Here is a 25,046-nt window from a genome sequence, read left to right on the forward strand (position 1 = left end):
ATTTAATATTTAAAATTATTGTAAATACTTATTAACACGTAATTATTTGCAATAATAATTTTATCGCGAGTTTATCGCCTCTAAAATAATTTTCTCCCAAACAATTACTAATAAAGTTGGTTTAGGAAAGTGTCTGTATTAATGGTTTTATTATTAAATGACAACGTAATTGCTTGTAGTTAATAATATAATTACAATGCAATGTTAATAAATACATTACAGCTTCAATTGTTAATATCTGCTGCGAGTGTTCACAGTTTTTATTGCCATTATAAAAACTTAAATGAATTGCTATGAATGAGTAGAGGTTAGAGGTAAACGACTAACGTCACCACTAACGGAATATTAATACGAGTTGAGTGAGCTCGGTTGATGTAATGAGCGCACCCAACTCTCGCTAAAGTGATGTCACTGAACAGCTGATGGCATTAAATTCTATGAGAGTGTTGATAACCTGTTTCTATTTATCTGAATGTTAAAATAATTTTTCTCGCACTGTTACTCTCTCGGTTCACTTTCTGAATGATATGAATGAAAATATTCTCAAGCTCATTTATCGTATACATACCCAGCGGGATATGGTAGACATTGGTAAGCGAGCAAGGTAAACGATGCAGCATGATTGTATCGCTTACCCCGACCGATGAAAATTAACACGGCGATGTCCTACGAAAAGTAACAGATCACCCCTTTCGCTTACCATAGGGACGAAGAATTCTTCGATGCCATAGTTAACGAAGATTTCTTTGATGCCACAGTTAACGATGAATTCTTCGATGCCACAGTTAACGAAGAATTCTTCGATGCCATAGTTCACGAAGAATTCTTTGATGCCAAGGTCAATGGGAAAAATTGCATATTTGTATGAAAATAAGTATTATGTGTACAAAAACTCACCTTATACTCGTAGGCCACTCACACTTTTTGTTAAAAAGAAAAATGCACTAGATTCAATACAATCGTTATAAAGGTTTTATTTTATGCGAAATGCACTTAAAAATTGTTATAACAAAATGTGTTTAGCGAACTGAATTATTACAAATTGAAATAGTTTAAAAACGTTAAATACATATTACGAGTATATATGTATGTATATATAAAATATTCAAAGGTTGAAAACAGCAGGTTTTAAAAAACGTTAAATATACATACATATATACAGACGGGTAACTAGCGGAAAGATCCGGGATGCTGCCAAAGCGGAGATGTTGGTCGCTACTCATTTAGCCATTATGGTTTTCTTTTATTTTTGTGGCTGAGTCTCTTTTCGTTTTTTTTTCCAAGCAACGAGACTTGAAGAAACGGCCTTTGGCGAGCTTCATACTTTTTTGAATTTGGTGAATATACTCCGATTCGGTGAAGCCTTCAACTTTCACACATTCTACAAAAAGAGTATGTTTATAAATTTGAAGCTATGTCCTTCAATGTTAAAAACAGGAAAAACTTACCAAATAGCAACTTTTTGCTTGATGATTTGAAGAAATAATGAAAAAATTTACTTATAAATTTTATTCCATCAATTTGTATTTGTCGTTTTTCACGTACTTACTTGACTAGTAAATATGAACACAGTAGAATTTAGCCGCATAGCTTACTTTTATGCATTACCTGGTATCGAAGAATTCTACATAGAATTTTCTTCGAAGTATTCTTCAAAGAAAAATGTAAGCGGGGAACCATTATACCGCATAGCTTACTTTTATGCATTACCTGGTATCGAAGAATTGTACACAGAATTTTCTTCGAAGCATTCTTCAAAGAAAAATGTAAGCGGCGAACCATTATTCTGCATAGCTTACTTTTATGCATTACCTGGTATCGAAGAATTGTACATAGAATTTTCTTCGAAGCATTCTTCAAAGAAAAATGTAAGCAGTGAACCATTATCCCGCTGGGTATCTACCCGTACATAAATATGTAAATTATTGAACTTTTATTTCTTTCAAAATTTTTTTCCAATTTCCTGCCGATATAATAAAGTCTTAATAAACTCTTCGGCTACACATAAAGAGCATATAAATTGAACATTTAATTTACAACAAGCCCTTGAAAACGAAATAAACAACATTATTAATACAATGAACCCACCCAACTTACATAACCACTCAGCAGACAGACAAATTTATTAAAACACAAATATCGAAGACATTAAATAGAAGATAGTAAAATGAATTGGAAAAGAATAATAAAAAAAAGCATATTAATGTTATGGGAACACTTCTCTCCGCCTCTAAAACAATTGAGGAGCAGAACTACAGAATTATTAACAATGGAATTCTGAAGTTTTGGTCGAGGCTTACCTACTTGTGTCACCTCCAGCGGGGGCGAGAGAAGCGTTGATAAAATGTGAACTATACCGTAAAATCGACCGCCCAAAGCGCATTCATTGCACTCGAAAGCAATTGTTGTCGCAACAAAGCGCGCTGCCCGAGACAGTCAGTGGGCGTTGAAGGTGTAGTGTGGCATGCCACGTGCGCAACAATACACAAGTTACGATTTTTTTCGACTTTTTGTTGTGGTTTTCTATTGTAAGTTGATGCTGATATTTGAGCTAAGAAAAAAATTTATTTTCAATGAGATGGTAGACAACGTCTACGGCAACGCCTGTGTCACCAGGCAGAGTGGCACTGACAGATAATATGGTGTTTGGCGCTTTGAATGAAATTCATGCGATCCGCAGAAGAAAATTAAGCGATTCTTGTTTCCTTTGACAGGTCATTAGATTTTATAGCTGTCAACTGGGGTAATTTACGAGTGGAGCGCTAGGAGTGATTTTTAGTTGGGCTTTTGTATGGGAACTCTATGGAAGGATGATGTTGGGATATGGAAAAATTGTAAATAGCTTAAGTTATATAAAAATATATATAAAAAAGAGATGTGTATGTCGTTTTTTGCTTTATGTTTCGCAATGTACACATGTACATATATACTTATGTTCATAAGAGGATATACGAGGGCTGTCCGATAAATAACCGACCTCAACGTGAAGCTAGCGGCACATCTTAAAAAAAAGTTTCTACTTCAAATTGTGCATATTATAATAGCTACTCGCCAAAGTTTCAGAAATTTATCTTGCGCAATTATCTGTTGACAGTCGTTTTTGTGAGTCTATTTCGGTGATTTCCCCAAAATGGAAAAAATTGAATATCGAGCTGTAATTAAATTTTTATTTTTGAAAGGCAATACGCCTTCACAAATCAAAGATGAGTTGGACTCTGTGTATGATGACTCTGCACCATCGTTTACCATCGTAAAATTTTGGGCAGCTGAATTTAAACGTGGTCGCAGGAGCTTGGAAGATGATGAACTTCGTACTTTGATGATTATGTTTTTTATTTTTGCTTTTAATAAAAAGGGTTTTAAATTTGTGGAATCTTACAAAAAAGCATTGTATTGTCAAAATATGTTTAATGGTAAATAGCCAGAACAATTCTCAAACTATTCACTGTAGGGAGACGATAAACAACTATAGTGTACTGAAATTTCGGTAGTCAAAAGTACGTGAAAATTTATATACAACTATACCGAAAGAAGCCTGTATTAGAATTCGATTTGAAAACTATTATATTTTCGTTTGAAAAATCTCGTTTTATTTGAAATCGATACGTTTTTCTATTGGTTCTTCCTTCTTCCTTTCGCTTATTATTTCTCTATTCGTTTTTATCTATGCCCTTTTTTGAATGACAAGATAGTTTCCCCATACAGAGAGCTAAGGATCCATAAAAGGTTCAGAAAATACCTTCAGTGTTCTGGGATGCTGGTAATCGATATCGATGGTGCAGAGCTTAACATACTTATCTGCTTATAAATATTGAAAGAAGGTAGTATATTTTAAAAAATTAGTAGGAATCGAACTATGATTTCAAGTATACACTGCCTTTGGGCTCATGCTATATTCAAAAACTAATCGAAATACGAGTAAATGGAGAAATATAAAATTAGAAAAAATCATCCAATGAGAAGATCTTATACTTTTCAAATTATTTCTTTAAAAAATTTTTCAAATACATAGTATTTGTAGTAATATACCATATCCTTTGAATAAAAATCGTTTTTTTCTTATAACAAACAAAAGTTATGATGACTTTAATTACCTGGACTCTCCACTCCCATTATTGCATCGGAATCTTCTATGCAGAGTTGCAATGAAGAAATGCAAATGTTAGTAAATGTACAGGCATGGAAAATAAGCAAATATTATGTGGATTAGTATTTAGTATTAATGTTAAATGCATGCTAATAATTATTATTTAAATATTCATGACACATAACTGCATGCAATTAATTGATTCAAGTATACAACTAATTTTAATTTGATGAAGAAACATGAGTATACAAAAATATGATAAATGGTAATTATCCTGAAGTTGTCTCTATGGATGATTAATGAACCAGTTGTCCATGATGATTATTTTCTCGCCTTCAAAGTAATCTCCACCAGATCTAATAAGTACACTTATGCCAACTATGTTCCCAGTCCTCGAAACACTTTTCATAAGCACTTCTTCAGGGAATTTTTCTTTATCTCTTCGATTAATTGAAAACGGGTTCTACTAAGCGGCAATTGCAGTTTGGGGAACAAGAAAACACCACACGGATCCAAATTTTGTGAATACGGTGGTTGCTCGATGGTATTAATTGTGTATTTGGCTTTAAATTTGGTCACAATCGTACTCTTTTTAGAAAAAATTCAGCTTTATCAGAACGAGGCGAGCAAGAACGCATTTCATACCCAAAATATCCACCAAAATCATTCGAAAAGATTCTCGGTAGACGGCGATACAAATTCTTTGTTCGGTATTTTTAGCCATTGTAAAGCATTGCGTATTTTTTTAAATTTCATTTAACCGGGGCATTACAATTTTCGGGTGCTTTTTTGTCACAATATATATCGAGTGGACGTTCAAAGCATCCCAAGTAGCTTATGATGCTAGAAAAAGTGAAATTGATAGATTACGGAATAATAAAGAATAATATTTAATTCTGGCCCACAATTGTTGGAGATACTGAACACACATATATTGAAAAAGGAAAGTACTGAGAACCCCATATATAGAATCTGCAATTTGGTATAAAATGAGTATAAAATTCGGCACTAAGAAGTAGTTCTGCTTTAGGTAGTAAACTCACAGTGATAAGTGCAGTGCTTTTATTATGTAAAGCTAGAGTAATTGGCCCTTTCGCCATCGTGGTTTAAGGTATTAGAGGTAATCAGAATTCTCAAAATTTTTGTTTTTCTCAAAAATTTTTAAAATAGTCCCTTTTTCATGTCACTGACTTAACCAATTAATGTTGTCATGAAATGGTAAGGAAACAAAGCTGTGTCTACACTACCTTAACTGATTATGTTATTGGGTGATAACTTTAGGTATTTGGTGTCTAGAACCAAGGTTGGTATCTAGAACCAAGTACTCGGAGTTAGAAGTTGTTTCTCTTTCTTTTCGAGGTTTGAACACCAACAACTGTTGCTATAGTAAATATTTTTGGAAAATACTCGAGAATTGAAGTATGTCTACATATGAGTATATACTTCTGCTTGATCTACAGATTTTCTGAGGTAGAGATCCATGCCACAACTCATTTCATTTCGCACTCTCGTATATGATATTGTATACAGTTCTTCCTGAGCGAAACTGCGCTTCATAAGAATTTTTCCGCAAGTTCTGTATGCCAATTTGTAGCATACAGACTAATTTAAACTGAGAAGAGACAGTCGAAATTACGAATGAGCTCCAGTGACATTTGGTAGGAGACAAACTTATTCTGACGAATCCATTTTTAACACTTTAGTCTTAATGAAATCATTTCTATTCTCTATGCTTTCAAACAAAATAATATTCAAAAATGTTCGAGATCTCAACGGATAGAGATGTCTTCACCTCTGCATTCAGTGACTACGAGCTTAAAAATAAACCAAATAATAATCACGCAAAAATGCAATAAAATTATGTGAGTCTTTGTTGCGTGCACTTTAAAAATAAATATTGCTCACATTAAGAAAATAATTTTTTTCTTCAACCGCTTGTGTAATGATGGATAAATGCTCATCTGTCTTCGACATGGCACCGAAAGAACAAACGGCGACAACGCAACAACAGGCTTGACAAGAAATACAAGAGCTTAACAACTTATGAACAATTTGCTGCACTACAACAACAAATGTGTGCATTAGTAGAGTGAAGGAATGCATGTTGTCATGTACATTTATTGTTGTTTGTATGTATGCAAATTAATAGTTAGTTTTGTTTTCGAGTCACCGCGGGCAACTGCCTCGTTTTCTTTATTATCCTTTTCTTAAATACAATATTTTGCTTAAGCCTAGATACAAATATTAATCTTACATTCTAGGAAGTATATCTACAATCCACTTGAGATAGGACATATGTAGGACATATGTTTCAAGTGGAAAGATTCATCTTACAATTATATATTTATATTTTTGGACCACCTAAGGCGGACAGTATTAGCAAAGTACATATAATGTTTAAATACGGACCATATGGGTCATAAGTGTCATGTTACATATTTATGACAGATAAAGAATATGTTCATGTAATATGAACTGGTGGTATTAACTCCCCCACCTCTAAATTGAAGCGTCCCGATTCAAAGAGGAATAGTGCTTGAGGCTATTGACTATTTTATCAATTTAAACAGTTCCATTTTAAAATCTTAATTTATATGTACAATTTATTTAAATTTGACTCCTAGGTACATTTTATATTATCTTTGACTTATAATTATTTTTTTGATTGAAGTCTTTTTAAATGTGACAACTTTTAGACAAAAATTTCTTTTTCTTGCATATTAATTTAAGATTTGATATTATCTTTATGTATTATTCTGTTTCTGTTTTGTATTTTAATTGTATTTCCTAAATCTTCTAATACTACTTGTCTTTTGTACTTGGGGTTCAATTTATTTCTTTCCCCATAAATTTTTTCATAAATAATATCTCCTTTTTTATAGCTTTTCTGAAGCCTTTTCTTGTTATGATGCTCTAGCATTTTCTCTTGAGCATTTTGTAACACATTTTTCATATTATCATGAGGCTCTTTATTAAATAAAATGTTGCAAGGTTGTTTACCTGTTACAGAATGAATTGTTTTATTATACTGTTGAACTGCTCTCATAATTGATTCAAAATTACTAATTAAGTTGTGTTCTTGCTTTAAACATCTGGAGATTTCAATCAGTGTTGAATGAACTCTTTCTATTTGGCCATTACTTGTGCTGTGGCGTGGTGTACAATAATAAATTTGCACATTAATCCTTTCCATTAAAGACTTGAACTGTATCGCACTTAAGCCTGGTTCATTATCAATAACTATACTTTTAACATTTGGAAATGTTTGTAACAGTTCCAAAACTTTTTCTTCTAAATTTGATTTGTCTTCTATATATTTTACGATTAGAAATTTGGAATATGAATCTATACATGTAAGAAATTTAAGCTTTTGTGCGAAAAAAATATCTATATGGAGTTGTTCTCCCTCTTTGTTTGGTATTGGTGCTTCTCCTATTGGAATTAGTTTCGGATGTCTTTCATATTTATTACTATTACATATGCTACAATTTTTTGCGTACTGTTTAAATTGTTTTATCATTAAAGGCCAATAATATTGCTGCCTAATTTGTGCCAAATTTTCCCTATAATTTCTATGTGCTCTATTATGTGTTTGCTCGATTATCGATCCTTGATCTTCTTTATTGCATATATCATTAGGGAATAGTTTAGTATATAGAAATTTTATCGTGGGAAATGTCTCTTTCAAAATGTTTTTTATTGCATATAGCACTTCAGGTGTGCAAAATATTCCTGTAACTACTTTTGGATTCATATATTCTTTTAAAATATCAATTATATTTTCTGGTCTGTCATATTCAATTAAAAAACGTTTATTATTAAAAGAAGAAATAGTCTCTGAGACAGTAATTCTTGCTCCATTATCGATTACTATCTGCTGCTTAAAATGATTCAAAGGTTTTTTTGTTTCATGAATTTGGTACTCATCGCTACTTTCTGCGGAATGTTGGGTTTCTATTAGTGATTCACTTGAGTCACTCGACTCACATGAACTAGTTAAATTATTTAATACTTGTCTTGATAATGCGTCAGCAACTACATTTGTTGTTCCCGGTTTATAAATAATTTTTGGAGAAAACTCCTCAATAAAAGCTCGCCATCTTTTCATTTTAATATTTGGATTTTTTTCGGACATTGCAAATGCTAATGGTTGATGATCCGTATGAATTTCTAAATTTTTTACTGCATAAAGATAATGGCGTAATGTCTTTAATGCCCAAACTATGGCGAATAATTCTTTTTCGTTTGTTGCGTAATTTTGTTCGGTGGTATTTAATGTCTTTGAAATAAATGTTATTGGTCTTCCTTCTTGGGATAAGACTGCACCTACAGCAACATTAGATGCGTCAGTAGTTAAAATTAATTTTTTCTCAAAGTTTGGTTGAGCTAATTCAACTTGTTCTTGTAACGCTCTTTTTAAGGTTTCACAAGCAACAATTCCTTCTTGATCAAGATTAATAATTGTTTTTTTGGACATATACTGCGATATTTTACCATTTTCTCCCTTTAAGTGTTTTGTTAGTGGTTTAGCTATTGTTGCATAATTTCCTATACATTTTCTATAGTATCCCGTTAATCCTAAAAATCCTCTAAGTTGTCGTAACGTCTTGGGATATGGGTAATTTTTTATTGTCTCTACTTTTTTGGGATCAGTTTTTATAACTTTATGGGATACAACGTATCCTAAAAATTCCACCTCGGTTTCTATAAATTTAGATTTTTCTATAGATATTTTCATATGGGCTTCTTCGAGGGTTTGTACTATATATTTCAAATGAGATATATGTTCCTTTAGAGTTTTTGAATATACTATTATGTCGTCAACATATACGTGACAAAATTTTCCTATAAATTCATGTAAAATATTATTCATTGCTCTCTGAAATATACTTGGAGCATTTTTAAGTCCAAATGGCATTCTAAGGTATTCATATTTTCCGTTATTTACAGAAAACGCTGTTTTTTCTATATCGTTTTCTTCCATCAATATCTGATGGAATCCAGACTCTAAATCTATTGTGGAAAAGTATTTTGATTCTCCCAAATTAAAAAGTATCACCTCGGGATTAGGCATTGGGTACCTGTCGGTTATTGTTTTTTCATTAATTTTTTTAAAGTCGATGACCAGTCTTAATTTCGGACTACCATCTTCATTTATTCCTTTTTTTGGAACGACCCAAACGGGAGAATTATACGGGCTTTTACTATGTCGTATAATCCCTTTTACGAGTAAACTTTCGATTTCCTTATTAACAAAATTATTTGCAGATATAGAATAAGGATATTGTTTGGACCATATAGGCTTGTCATCCTCAGTTCTAATTTCTGCTTTAATATCTGTTCTAAAAGGTAAATCCATGTTCACGTTTTGATGAGCTTTATTTATTATTTTAATAACATCCTCTCTTAGCAATGGAATGTTGATATCTTTCCTTTCATTATTATTATAGTTATACGTATCAGCAACTTCGTTAGAAATTTCAACATTATTTATTTTCAAAATGTTGCGATCATTTGCTTCATTAATTTTTCTATCCTTAGTATCATTTTTGCTAATATTATTATTGACGGGTGCCTCAGGACTTTTTTGTCCCAAGGGGTTTAGTATAATTAAATCATTGAGAAAATTTATTTTCTCTGTTTTATTATTCCCATAAATCAATTTTCTATTCGGAATATCAATTGTCGCTCCGATTTTATTTAGGAAATTAATGCCAATTAAAAGATCGCTCTCTAAATTGTTAATTTCATAAAAACGTTCCTGTATACCAAACAGATTGATATTATGAAAATATTTTATTATGGTCGAACCATGAATGGTTCTAACCTTCTTCTTAATTACTAAAATGCTTTTATTATTATAAATTCCGGCTCGTATATATGAGCTGGTTGCCCCCGTATCTATGAGAATTCTAAAGATTTGCCCAGTTTTTTTATCGGTTTTAATAACATACGGCAAATCGGAGTTTACCCTAAAAAATGGTTCTCACCAATATTATTAATTCGTTGAATTTTTGGTTGAGGTTGTGTGCTTATTTGTGCACTTTCAATGGACCTTTTTGGTATATTTGTTAGCTGATAATTTGTCTGCCAATTATATCTGTTACTCCTCACGTGTGGTTGGTTTCTTTGATTGGGTTTATTTGTTAATTGGATTGATTGATCCACTTCCATAGGTTCTGGGTGATTGGCATACATTTGGTATGAATTATTATTTGTTTGGGGGTACCTTAAGTTATTCTGAAAATTCGAATATCTTCGGTTAGCTTGAGGCTGGTTTCGTGAACCAATTTCATGATTGTTTTTAGTAAATTGCAAAGCAAATTGTGATCGTATTTGATTTGAATGAAGTTCTTGTGCTTTAGCAAGAGCATTTGGCAAATCGGTAGGTGTTAATGTAAATAATATTTGGTTTAGAGGGTAATTTAAACCAGTTATAAAAGTTCTTAACGCGGTTTCTCGATTCTTGATATTTAATTGTTTTGTAATATCGGAATTGGTGCCGTGCGTCATTATAGTTTTATTTATTAGTAATGTCAATTTCTGATTAACTTCATTATAATAATCAATTAAGGATGTCGATCCTTGTCTCATAACGCTCATTTCTTGATCAATTACGTGAATTGGTCGTCTGTCGGCGTAAGCGAAATCTAATCTTGCAAATATTGCTTCTAAATTCAAAACTGTGCCATGATTAGTTAACATATCATTGGCATTACCTACAATCTTATTTCGGAGGATAGTTAATGCTCCAAAATACCTTCTACTACCTTCAATATATAGGCTCATCGAATTCTTTGCAGCTTCTCTCCAGCTGACATAAGATTTACCGGAAAATTCTGGCAAAGACTTTATTATGTCTAAATTTTCGTCACATGTTATGGAATCGTTAATTCTTTGAGTTTCATACTCAGTTACATGTGACGCATCTGTTAGAAGTTTAATTCTATTACTCAACTGAGTTATCTCAGTTCTTAAGTTTGAGGTTTGTGTAGCTATTAATCTAGCTATATCGTCTACAGTAAAATTATTCACTGCCATTTTGAAAAATTATAAAATTATCTTGATCTCTTAAAAATTCTTTATTCCTATCGCCTCTCTTTTATGATCGTTATTTTTCGGGTTTGCCCTTTTTTATATACTATATGTATTTGTGAGTTTCATGAAGCAAATTAATACTCACAATAAACAATTTTTGTACTTAATTTAATTAATAAATACATATGTATAAGCCTTACTTACAACTAATTTTATGTTGCTGCTTCTACTGCTGCTGTTGTTACTGTTGCTATTGCTGCTGTTGCTGCTGTTACTACTGTTGCGGCTATTGTTGACTTTGCTGCTGCTGTTGCTTTTTAACTCGAATTTGGGCGGTTGGTTGTGCAATGGTCGTCGTTGGCGGCCGTGTGCGAGGTTTAGATTAAAGAAGTTTTTTTTTGTGAAATTTCTGATTTACAGAAATTTTTTTTTATTTATTTGTTTTTATGAAAGGTTTTTCTATGTGGATAGTTTATAGATCCACGCACTTAATTTTCTTTGTTTGTAATTTTCAAAAATTTTCACGTTCAGTTTTTGGTTTTTAAATTCAGATTTTGAAATCACTTTGTATTTTTGTAGTTTTTTGTTTCTCAATTTTATTTTATTTTTTTAAATTGCTGTAACGCGTACGTTAGCTTGTTTTTCGCTCGTAATCCGTATAGACGTGGCGCGTTTTTTATTTTTATGAAAGGTGTTTCTATGTGGATAGTTTATAGATTCACGCACTTAATTTTCTTTGTTTGTAATTTTCAAAAATTTTCACTTTCAGTTTTTGGTTTTTTAAATTCAGATTTTGAAATCACTTTGTATTTTTGTAGTTTTTTGTTTCTCAATTTTATTTTATTTTATTTTTTTTTTTTTAATTGCTGTAACGCATACGTTAGCTTGTTTTTCGCTCGTAATTCGTATAGATGTGGCGCGTTCGATAGGCAGTTGGCAAACACTCGAATTTTCTTTCAATTGTGGCGCTGAGATTTTTTCTTATGTCTCTTGGTGATTTTTATTTTGCCGTTTATTGCTTTGCGCTTTTTTTTGTATTTTTTGTTTGTTTTTTTTTTTGTTTTTTATTTTATTTTTGGTCCAACAGGAGTTTACGTGTCTCCTGGCAGGATCGCCAATTAATAGTTAGTTTTGTTTTCGAGTCACCGCGGGCAACTGCCTCGTTTTCTTTATTATCCTTTTCTTAAATACAATATTTTGCTTAAGCCTAGATACAAATATTAATCTTACATTCTAGGAAGTATATCTACAATCCACTTGAGATAGGACATATGTAGGACATATGTTTCAAGTGGAAAGATTCATCTTACAATTATATATTTATATTTTTGGACCACCTAAGGCGGACAGTATTAGCAAAGTACATATAATGTTTAAATACGGACCATATGGGTCATAAGTGTCATGTTACATATTTATGACAGATAAAGAATATGTTCATGTAATATGAACTGGTGGTATTAACTTGCATGTGGACCTGCAAGAGCCAGAAACACAGGTGCCAAATGTTGCAGGCTTTCTTCGACGACAGCAAGCTGCTTGTACCAATGAGATGCACATCGGGATGATGCGTGTGGTTAAGCGATTTATAATTCTATGTTTCTTCTTTAAAAATAAATAGGCAAATGTAAGCTAAAGGAGGCGACACGAGTCACAGGCATGAGCAACAAACGATTTCAAAGTCAAAATTGCATTTTTATTTCACTAATTTCGTAATTTTCGAAACATAAATGCAGAGAACATTAAAACTTGCGCACACATATATACAAACATTGTACATACATACATACATTTGTATGCACGTTTGTAAAAGTATATTCTCCTCTGGCCGCATGAGGCACCTCGACAGCCCGCAGAGTGGAACGAATGTTCGCTCGTTCGCCAACAATGAATGAAAAGTTGCTTGGGCGGACAGATGGGTAATCAGTTTGGTTAGGCTTTGCCTTGTAAACAAACAAACAATGGCGATGACGCAGACAACAATAAACATGATCATGACATAATGAACAGTGGTAGAAGTGGTGCCGAGCGACGTCGGCTGGCTAGTAAAGCAAACGAATGCAAAATCTAAGAACATCGAGAAAAAAATTTGCATTCCATGGACAAAGTGACGGCTGCCGTATGCTTTGTGTCGCCCACTTAAGTTGCAACACATCAAAAGGCGATGCACGAATTTTGCGAGTGTCAAAAGAATAAATTTCTTTGAATGCAATTTCCTCTAGTCTTTAGTGTGCTCAAAGCATGTCATAAATGATTGATTGATCTTACTGCTTTGGTCGAATATACAAATTGAAGAAGTGATCTTGAAAATTTTTGAATCGATTTGAATTTTAGGCGAGGCATTATCTTTTATGTACAGTGAAATCATTAGCTGTCGAGCAATTTTCATATAGTTCCAGTTGGTTGTAGCTACTTTTTAGTTGGAAGTAGTGTTGAGATGACGTAGTTGCTGGTTTTATCCCTCGTGCTACTTTTTTGACTTATGTAAATGTGGTTTGCAATTTGGCATAATGAACAGATAGGATAGAAAAAAACGAACGCTTTATCAACGCTTTGCACTCAGTTGTTGATTAGCATTTGATTGGAAAAAAAGAAAAGGTTTGCCGAATTTCGTAGCAATGGGCTGTGCCACCCGAACAAGAGCGACACGGTACCTTCATCTTTCCTAAGATGAAGAAACCATCTTTCCTAGAAGACTAACTTCTTTTATGAGAAAAATATTAATATATTAATCAAAGTTCATTAACTCCTTCGCCTTTTTGTCCAAATTTATAAATGGAGTAAAAAATTATCAAAAATTTTGAGTACCAACTTTCACAAAAAAAAATGTTTTCAAAATTCTTTTTAGAGCTTTACTTCAGAAGTTTTCTTAAGGTACTTCTTATGTTAGTCAGTTTTTGATTAGAATATTGGATTTTTCAAATCATCAGTTTAGTAAAAAGTAGTATTGGTTCGAAGAGTTAATATGCTATGATAAAAAAAAATTGCAGTAGACTAGTCGGAAAACTGGATTATACAGGCAAAGTCTGGAAAGATTAGGCGTTTCGTCAGAGAAAAGCAATTTCACGCTTGAATCTGACAGAAGGGTAAAGAAAAACAAGAAAAAACGTTAACTTCGGCTGCACCGAAGCTAATATACCCTTCACAGGTGCATATCTTTTAGTAACTATGTGTTCAGTTTATATGGAAGCTATATGCTATAGTAATCCGATCTGAAAAATTTTTTCGGAGATTACATTGTTGCCCTAGAAAATAATCTGTGCCAACTTTTGTGAAGATACATTGTCAAATGCAAAAGTTTTCCATACAAGAACTTGATTCCGATCGTTCAGTTTGTATGGCAGCTATATGTTATAGTGGTCCGATCTCGGCCGTTCCGACAAATGAGCAGCTTCTTGAAGAGAAAATGACGTTTGCAAAATTTCAAAACGATATCTTAAAAACTGAGGGACTAGTTCGTATTTATACAGGCAGACGGACAGTCGGACAGACAGACGGATATGGCTAAACCGACTCAGCTCAACACACTGATTATTTATATATATAGGTACTTTATAGGGTCTCCGACGCTTCCTTCTGGGTGTTACAAACTTCGTGACAAACTTAATGTACCCAGTTCACCCTGAATAATTAAAGCGTAGTTGGTTTCTGGCGAATCTATATTAAATAATGGGAGATAATGATAGGAATGGTTGGCGATGGATGGGGCAAGATCTTAGACAGTAAGTAACCAACTAGAAAGAAAAAGTGATTTAGGAATTGGCGCTGCTTTTGTGGATAATTTATGCCATTTAGTGTACATATTAACGGACAAATCGAGGGAAAAACATTTATAACGCAATAGAATTTATCACACCATGAAAAGTATCATAAAAAAAATTGATGCGAACGTAATTGTTTTGATATTGTCTTCAATCACACTTATTTTATGAGATTTATATTTTTGAGAATGAATTGGAATTAAGCCCCTCCATAGAATTGATGATGTTTCAAGAGATGAGTTATCAAATGTGGGAGACTTATAGTAAAAAATAAATTTTAATGCTTACACGAAGGCAGCAATTCAACAAAGAAACCGCCTACTCTACTATGAAAACGATCGACGAAAAATTAAGATATTTTAAAAATATATAATATTAGCAAAAACATATTATGAAATAAATAAAAACTGTTATGCCAAAAAAAAAATATTTTATAAAAATTATTTAAAAAACTATAATGAAAAATGTAAAATAAATTTGCATAAGTTTACTGGCGAAGGAAAAACGATATAATACGAGTGGAAACCACTAATATTGAAATAAAATTTGAATTTTGGTTATAAAATGGTTATATATTGGTTAATATATTGGTTATATATTGGTTAATATATTGGTTATATATTGGTTAATATATTGGTTATATATCTAATATTTTTGATGATACGTTGTTTTGCATTTTAGGTGGCAATATGTAATAAATAATACCGTTAACATTTTGATATGTTGATATACGTGTATAAGTGTAGGTATCGGCTTTAGCACTCACCTTCATTCACGTAGCCGCCCTCCATCGTGCCAAACGTGTACAAATTGTTGCCACGAATTTTGTTGTTGTTATTATTGTCTCGCCGTTAGCTGCTGATACTTCGTTAAAACTTTTTTATATTTGCTTTATTTTTTATGTTTGATTATTTTTTTATTATTATTGCTTGAAGATTTTTCTCAAAAACCACTCTTGAACTGTTTTCACGATTCCCGTTAAATAACAACAACACACAACTCAAGTATGTTTTTTCCGGCTGCCGCTGTTTGTTAGCTTTTCCGCACTTACAACACACTCAGCAACACTTAAGCATGTAGTTGCCACTTGAATTTTGAGGAATTCTAGAAATTCTCTCAATGATTTCCACAAAAGTGGCGGTTTTATTGCCGAACGCGAAACTTGGAAGAAGTAGAGTTAAGTGTAGAAAAATCAACAACAATTTGAATCGTCGCTTAATACAAGTTGCAGTGATGCCGACGAGTTGACCGGTGCACGCCTCCCGCTTGCCACTCACGCGCCAGCACTGGCAGCACTAAAATAGGCACAAAGTGGCACACTTAAGATCCAATTCGATCGACAATGGCGACAAAGAGGAAAAGCTCATTTCATTTGCATTTCACAATTATTATTTTTTTTTTCACTTTACTCTGCGACGCTCACACTCGAGAAAGCACTAAAAATAGGAATAAGAGGCAAATGAGACAAATAAGAAAAAAAAATTGTAGAAAATGTGTAAAAAATACAAAAACAAAAAAATGTAAAAAGTTCGGGAACAGCTAGGCAAATAATTGGGTTGTGGGCAGCGAATTCGTCGCCGCTGCAGCTGCAATAACGGCAGCAATCACAGCGATAAAGAGACGCGTTGTCTTGTCGCTTTCGATTGAGTTTTCTATTGCTATGTGCGTGCATATGTATGTACAACTATGCTATATACATATGTGTGCATGTAGGCATGTTTATAATGGCAGTCAGCTGCTTTTATTGCCTGCGCGTTGTCGCTGCAACATAAATGTTGGTGCGCACTTGCAACCGCGCCGATTTGCATAATCGCTGAGAAAGTGTGCCTCAAGCAATGATCTATCGATTGAGATGCGCACACATATACATATATACAAACATACGCACATACATGCATACATTAACATACATATGTACTCATATGCATTTAACATCTTTTTGTTGTATGTTGCTGCAATTGTTGGTATGTTGTTGTTGCTCGCAGCTTATTTTCCCATTTTCTCGCGCCTGATTTGTGCTCTACTCCATATATTTCGTTGTTTCTATTTTGTTTCGATATAACACGATAGCGCGCAGCAACAATTTACAAAAAAAAAGTTTGATTGGCTGCAAGTTGCTTGTTGCACCCCACCGACATCTGCAGTTTATCTGTAACAACTTTCGATTATGTTCACTTTTATTGTTATTGTTATATAATTTGAGTGAATTGCAGTTGGTATTGAATTTTTTTTGCACGCAATATTTTTTGTATATTTCATGACATTTTTTATTAAAAAATATATTGTTACAACTTTCGTTTATGTTCACTTTTTCTGTTATTATTACATAATTTGAGTGAATTACAGTCGGTGTTGCATTTTTATCGCATGCGATAATTTTTTTTTTCATAACATTTTTATAAATTAAAACGTAAAATAATGCAATCACAAGTATCGTTTCTTCCGTAAAATGATTGGTAAATTTACAGCAAAACCTGAAATGAAATAAAATAATAATTTTCATTAGTATTACACATAATTATAAAATGTCATGATATATTATAATTTTATATAATTAAAATATAATATCAATAAAAATCTATGACAAATTCGACTTTTTTTGGAGCATTGGACCATAACAAGTTTTTTCGAGAGATTGCGTCAAAAGTAAGAAAAGTAATTTTCGAAGTCGCGAAACTCAAAATATTGACCTTCGAAATTCAAAATTGAGCTTGTGGAAATAATAATTATTAAACAGCCTTGCAAACTCTAATTAATTTGATGAGAAGATTTGTAGTTGTAAAAATACTCTCACGGAACTGATACTACCTGTCGAATTTGTGAAAACGAGATGGAACTAAGGTTTCCTGAAATAGACCACGGATCTGCTTTGTCAGTGATCGCAGATTAATTCATAGCTATTTTCAAAGGGATCCAATGTATCTCATGTTTTAGCCAGGGATTAAGTTTTTTTAGCAAATGACGGATGATCCAAGTATGGGCACTTTTCAACCTTAGCCTGTTTCTTACAGATTACTCGTAAGTCGTAGAAAGACTTACTCCTGAACAACGTTTACAAATTGTTTAAGTTTATTACGAAAATTCACGTTCTGTAAAGAATATGTTTCGCCCGCTTCGTTCAACTTATGGTCACCATAATCGACCTACTGAGCGTACTATTCGCAACACCAGCTGCACTTCTGAGACCCAGCATTCATTATTGGATAATATTCGACCGAATAGACTACGTCCAGCACGCCGTGTAGAAAATATAGCAACCGTAGCTGAGAGTGTATACGAAGGCCGTGGGGAGTGCATTCGGCGCTGCTTGCAGAAACCCGGACTGACATAGTATAGAACGCATTTTACGTTGACATTGAAAGCGTACAAAATACAGCTTGTGCAAGAACTGAAGCCGCACGACCTTTCCAAGCGACATCGCTTCGCTCTATGGACTTTTGAAAAGTTCCAAGAAGATCCAACGTTTTTGAGCCAAATTTTGTTCAGCGATGAGGCTCAGTTCTGGCTAAATGAGTATGTAAACAAGCAAAATTACGGCATTTGGGTCGAAGACCAACCTGAAGAGGTTAACGAGCTACCATTTCATCTAGAAAAAACAACGGTTTGTGTAGTTTCTGGACCGGTGGAATCATCGTTCAATATGTCTTCAAAAATGATGACGGTGAGAACGTAACCATCAATTGCGATCGTTATGGCGACATGATAACCGACTATTTGATGTCTCAAATTGATGTTCGTGATCTCGGCGACATTTGGTTTCAATAAGATAGCGCCACTTCCCACACATCACATCAATCAATGAATTTATTGAGAAGACGCTTCGGTGAGCAGATAATTTCACGTTTTGGCCGGTCATTTGGCCACTGGGATATGTAAAGTCCAAAGTCTAGACGGAAAATCCCGCTTTGATTCAGGCCTCGGAGCAAAACATTACACGGATCATTCGCCAGTTACCAGTCTAAATGCTCGAACGATTCATCGAAAATTGCATTCAACGGATGGACCATCTGAGACTTAGCTGCGGCCAATATTTAAAAGAGATAATCTGCAAAACATAAATGCAAAAGAATGTTCTCTCGAATGATAATAAACATTCCCCAACACGACAATCCGCTATAAGACTGTTAATAGAAATAGTCTAAAGAAAGTAAAGCCCGGCCAGAATATTTAAATAACCGAAAAATGAGGAGAAGAAAGCAGATACGCGAAATATACACAAACAAATCACGCAATGTCAAAAAAATAATTGAAGTGTCTTAGATGCGATTCTTATAATAGATTTGCATACGTTCAAGACTTATGTGTAGTATTTTTGAAATAAATGCACTTTTAAATTCTCTACATTCCCAGAAAGTTCGAACATTTCCTTAGATATTCACACATGTTCTATACTTATTCATCTGTATTTGTGTATTTATTTATTTCATTCGAACATGTTTTTGTTCCTCGCCATTCCTCATCGACACCATGCACCATTAAGCAGAAATTTTTTTCGCACGCCACATATAATAGTTCGCGTCCATCACTACAAGCGAGGAAAACCTTGCCACATTTCTTGCGTTTCCAAGCAAACAAATTTGTTGCAATAATACACACAATAAGCGTTAAACAAGCAAACAAGAAGTTTACACTCATAATTGTAAAAGCCACAATCAACACAATGCATTTAAGTTGAAATGTACTCTGTATGTGTGTTTGTGTATGTACATGTGTATATGTGCATGTGTCTGTTAGTTCATCTATTTAATGCACAATCATCCCAAGATGCACTGGGATCTTTTATATAGGACGTGTGTCCACTTGTACGTAAGAGTACAGGGTGATTCATAAAATGCTTCCTGGCCATACGATATTTTGTCATGAAAAGTTTGAAAGTCATTATTATATATTTTCCGGTAGCTAAATCAAAAAATGTAGCTCGAAAAATACAATTTTTTTTTACGAAACCTCTTTTTTATGTGTTTTCATATTAGCGACTACTTAGCCACCTAATCGAATAGCCTTACTCAGCAAATCTGAAGGAAGAAGTGTTGTTTGGAGTATTAAAGGTATCCTGATTACGAATATGAGTTGGTTGGTTTGACCCTTACACCCTTTGAGTACAACACAAAAATTTCTATGTGTTACGAGCCCAAAGTTAGTCAGAAACAGACTCTAGCATTACAGTCCCAAAATGAAGTAAACTTCTTCTTCTGGAGGATAGAGACATTCGCTTGGTAGTGGCCAGAAACGAAACTTTTACATATGGCTCAAGCAGCTCACGACTTCCGGTCCTAGAACAAGTATCCTCTGGGTAGCCAAAGAAAATCAGTTTGAACGCGAGCTGAAGTGAGAATGCGAACCATTTCTCCACAGGGTTGTGCGCTAGGTTTGGGAGCCACCACATTAAAAATGACCCCAATGAAAAGGCATGACTGTAAACTAGGGTAAAGAACTTTCAAAATTCAACTTCAGTTTTTGAGATATCGTTCTGAAATTTGCTCACACCCTTTCCTCTCAAAGAAGCTGCTCGCTTGTCGAAACAGCCGATATTGGTCGACTATAACATACTTGTATATCTGTCATACAAACTGATAGATCGAAATAACGATCTTTTTATTCACTTTTATGCTATAAGGAAATGCACCTGTGAAGGGTATTAGTAACCCTAACATTCGGTATAGAAGAAAACGCTTTTTCTTCGATTAAATCAAAAACATAAAGATTTCTTTTTAATTTTTAAAGGAAATCTTATGGTCCAACACACATGAACCACACTGTACTGTATACACATGCCAGCTCGAACTCAGCACTTTCTGTTTATATTTCAAGTGAAAATATAATCTCTGCAAACATTCCCGTTTTATATCTGCCTGCCGACTTGACTGAGATTTATTGCAGCTTGCCTGTGCGATAGTAAGTATCCACCAGCCGCCAACCGCCCAACCGTCAGTCTCCACGAGCACACGTCAGTGCCATTGTCAGTGGTAAACATGTATACCTTTTTAGTTATACCAAATACACATATACACACTTACACGCCTACAAAGTAGCAATGCGTCTAAAATTAGCAGCGCCTGCAACGCGGCTGTCTCCGCCGCCACAGCAGGAAGATCTGCATATTTGCCAAGTGAAATATGCATGGATGCCATGCGGACTGGCCTCTACTCGTATGCTCGCATTTGCGAATTCAAGTGCTTTTGTACCCATACAAATATAAAAACAAATATAAAAACAAATATCAAAACAAATACAAGTTAGTCGCTTCTAGTCTGCCCGAGTGCGCCTTGACATTTGTGCGCTGCACATACGGTTCTTGCGAGCAATTTTAATGAGCCACAAAATGAGACAAGTTCAGCAGAATGGCTGTAACTACAAATGTATGTAAATATGTTATGCATTATTTTTTGCTCATAAAATTCATTTCTTGTTTGCATATAACTAAACACAGTGGCGACGGCAGTCAGTCAAATCGTCAACGCTGTCAAACTGCCATAGATATCATGCATATTGTGATAAAAATGTAATTATATTGTACGGTGCGGTGCGGGTCTAAGCTGTCCAAACCGCTTGGATGGCGTCTCATATGACGTGCTGACAGCGCAGAGATGAGCTGTCACTTGTCTAGTGAATAAGTATGCAAAAATTCCTTATTTGCCACGATGAAACGTTATTTTTTTCGGTGTTTTGTACTTTTTAGGACTTGGTTGACTCACAAAAGATAATAATAACAAATAAGTAATGGAGCTGTAAAAGTAATAGAGTCGTTTATTGAGAACAAAAAACTAAACAAAATTTTAGGTGACGTCATACTAGCATGGCTTTGAATATGTATTGTTAAGTGGAATTACTGTCAAGTCTTTCTTTTTAAATGCTCAAAGCGCTTTGTCGGATAAGGAGGATATAGTATGTAGGGATAGGCTTTTCAACATCGCATATAAGGTTCTATTGAGCTTACTGTGTGATAGACTGAAGCCCACCGTCAATAAACTGATTGGACCTTATCAGTGTAGCCTTAAGCCTGGAAAATCAATAACTGTTTATATATTCTTCATGCGCCAAATCTTGGAAAAGACCCGTGAAAAAAGGATCGATACACACCATCTCTTCGTCGATATTAAAGCTGCTTTTGACAACACGAAAAGCCTTTATGCTGCTATGTCTGAATTTGGCATCCCCGCAAAACTAATACGGCTGTGCAAACTGTCGTTGTGGAATATCAAAAGCTCCGTCAGGATTAGGAAGCACTTTGCTTTCATTTTCCACACTTGAAGATCTCTTTACGCTCTCTTTGTAACGATGAATAAATTGTTTTATATTATATGTGTGGACAAATGTATGTATGTATGTACTTATGTACATACCCATTGTACTCAGTACTTATAATCTCACACGAACGTGACTAAATATGTTTATTAAAATTAGTTTTGCTTATTACTTTAATCAAGCGTTAGCTGTTTTAAGAACACCGCTAGCACATTTAAGGTGCAAAACAGAAAAATTTAAAATTTATTTGCATAAGTGTTTATCACAACTTCGCTGAGTATTAAGTCATAGACTGTCAAATGCAAAAAAAGTTGTTTTGCTTATTATACTCACTAATTTTAGTGCTTTCTTAATTTAGTATTGCGCAAATATTTATATTAACCCGCATGTGGCACCACTAAGTGGCACAAACATACAATACTTAAATACAAATTTAATATTTATTTTCTATTTCAGAGTATATTCCTAGTGAAACAATTGTTATAGATGACGTTTAGAGCGATACACATAAGGGAAAATAATAACAATTCAATATTCTCTTAGTGCACATAAGGGATAATCAGACAAAACAGCTCAAATCGACTTCGCATGCAAATACACAACAACAGTTTAAGGAGGTATGTGCATATATAATATGTTACTTATTACCTTTTATATATGGTGATCTAATATACACATATATATACATATACATATATATGTATATATACTTATGTATATATTTATATATATTATATACTGTATATATACTTATATAAAAAAGTACATCGGTGCGTAAACTAAATTTTAATGCAAATAAATTGCAAATTAGTTTGTATTCAGAGCTATAAAACCCCATTAAACTCATATCTATGCCTCAACGTGGCCATGCATATGTTTGTATGTAAACATGTGTATCATCCACATAGTAAATATACAGTATATTATGACGTCAACTTTTACACAAAAACTGTTGCTATGAAGATTTAATTATCATTTGACTTTTAGTCGGCTTTATTTGAGCAAAATAGAGTATACATATATAATATGATTGTATGAATATCTTTGTTAAACAGGGTGATAAAATCATATAGTGCTACAGCACATAACGGCGAATAGTTACACACTTATGCAAATGAAAACATGTTCGTCCATTTATTTTGTGGATTTTATATGTTCCAAAAATATATAAAAAAATGTGTTTGTTATAAAATTTAGCGAAAATTATTATTTGCCAGCAGGAATATCTTTAGACGATTATCTTTTGAATTCATTAGTATTTTCAATTTAAAGCTTAGTAAAGTACATATACACATATATATATGTATTTAGTAAAATATGTATATATACATACATATGTATATGTATAAATGTTCAGCTTGACGAATATAGTTGATTTAGTCATGTCCATCTCTCAGAGTCACTCATTTTCTGAATTATCCATCTGAAATTTAGCACTCAGTTTTCTTTCCAAGAAGCTGCACATTTGTCAGATCTGTCGACATCGGATCAAGTCAAGTTTTTTATGAAATTTCTTTTTTATCGAATGAGATATCCTTGCGAAATTTGGCCAAATCATTGTTCAAGGCAACGATATAATCATTTAATATATGTAAATAATACTAAATTTTGCCTGTTTATTTGCGATCATATTATCAGCTACATTCAATGTACCAAACTTGCAGAGTGACGAATCGAACGAACTACTGGGATAAATCAAATAGGTTGATATGATCAAGTATGTGGTGATTAAAATTGTTTTCCAGATTTTGTGAGAATATTTTTGCTGTCAGAAGTTCTGGTATTCAAGTAATTAAGAAATAATGATAGTATTATATATTGGGAGGTTACTTTAAGGGGACAAATTCAGAGCTGTCAATATTCATTATGTTAAACTATTTAGTCCACAATCTAAAGACCAGTATCTTAAAGACATATTCCGACCATTTCCAAACTTTTTTGCATCGAAATTCCCGACGTATAAATCACATTTTCGAAATGAGTCAGACGTGCCCAAAGAGCACAAAAAATAACATAAAACTTAAATGATATTGCAATGTTCTAATATCAAAAAATAATATCAAAATACTTGAACCTTAATTATAAAAAATTAGAATGGAATTAGCTGATATACATACATATGCATCACACCTAACTTATACAGTTAGCCCATAGAATATGTGTCCAGAGTTGCGATATAGTGAAATATAGAATTTTTTTTTGATACCACCCTTCTGTTCCTATAAGAAAGTACATATATCCAAAGCAGAAAACAGTCCTAGAACTCTAAAGAACTCTCTCTTAGATGAAATGATTTCGAATGTACCTCGCCTGAAAAGTTTATCAGCCTTACAGTAATTTGCAGAATACTCTAGAAGCATTCTAACCCCAATACTTAAATATTATGCTGCCATGGAAGGAGTGTAAGTCCCACACAGCTAACTTCCATCCGAACGATTTACATACATACAGTAAAGTTATTAAAAAACTTATCGTTGTGGGGTGTGTCAAAGTTTATGTTTATGTCTTTAATATAGGAAAGGTATTTCAAGCGAGAACCTTATTTACATTTTTCTTTATGACTTCTACCTCTGTTTGGCCGTAATCGAAGATACCTTCTAGGTCTGTACCCTCTACAAAAAAATTCAATGCTGAAAAATATTCGACAAATCACTTACAGTGTTATTAATGGGTCATCCAAGTAGAGGTACTTTTTTCAAAAGCCGCTTTGTGACAGATCACGCGTGAGTTGTGTTAAACTGTCATGTTATTTTTGCTCAGCATTATCTTGGCATTCATTATAGAAAGACTTACCCCTTAACGAAGTTTACAAATCGTCCAACTTTATTACGAAAATTCACGATCTGTAAAAAAAGGTGTTTTGCGCCATTCGCTCAACTTATGGTCAACATAATCGGCCTACTAAGCGTACTATT

The 25,046-nt window shown here is 33.5% G+C and overlaps 1 protein-coding gene and 1 long non-coding RNA gene across 11 annotated transcripts in view; both read right to left on the reverse strand.

Annotated features, from left to right (window-relative positions):
- LOC105231941 (aminopeptidase N) overlaps positions 1-25,046 on the reverse strand; it is a 186,356-nt gene that overhangs the window by 94,381 nt on the left and 66,929 nt on the right. For 4 of the 10 annotated variants that reach the window (XM_049449251.1, XM_049449245.1, XM_049449249.1 and 1 more), the window contains exons 2-3: positions 15,653-16,322; positions 4,095-4,130 (exon numbers count right to left, since the gene is read on the reverse strand). In XM_049449251.1, the coding sequence (XP_049305208.1) occupies positions 4,095-4,130; positions 15,653-15,677 (61 nt within the window). In that variant the 5' untranslated portion in view covers positions 15,678-16,322. The remainder of the gene's footprint in view (positions 1-4,094; positions 4,131-15,652; positions 16,323-25,046) is intronic. The other 6 variants (XM_049449252.1, XM_049449247.1, XM_049449250.1 and 3 more) reach the window with 2 other exon arrangements.
- LOC125776555 (uncharacterized) lies at positions 560-3,510 on the reverse strand. The gene is made up of 2 exons (XR_007421815.1): positions 1,449-3,510; positions 560-1,381 (listed from the first exon to the last, which is right to left on the reverse strand). It is a non-coding gene; the product is annotated as an uncharacterized LOC125776555 (long non-coding RNA).

The sequence above is a fragment of the Bactrocera dorsalis genome, chromosome 2, assembly GCF_023373825.1.
Source record: "Bactrocera dorsalis isolate Fly_Bdor chromosome 2, ASM2337382v1, whole genome shotgun sequence".
In the NCBI taxonomy this organism is placed as follows: Eukaryota; Metazoa; Arthropoda; class Insecta; order Diptera; family Tephritidae; genus Bactrocera; species Bactrocera dorsalis.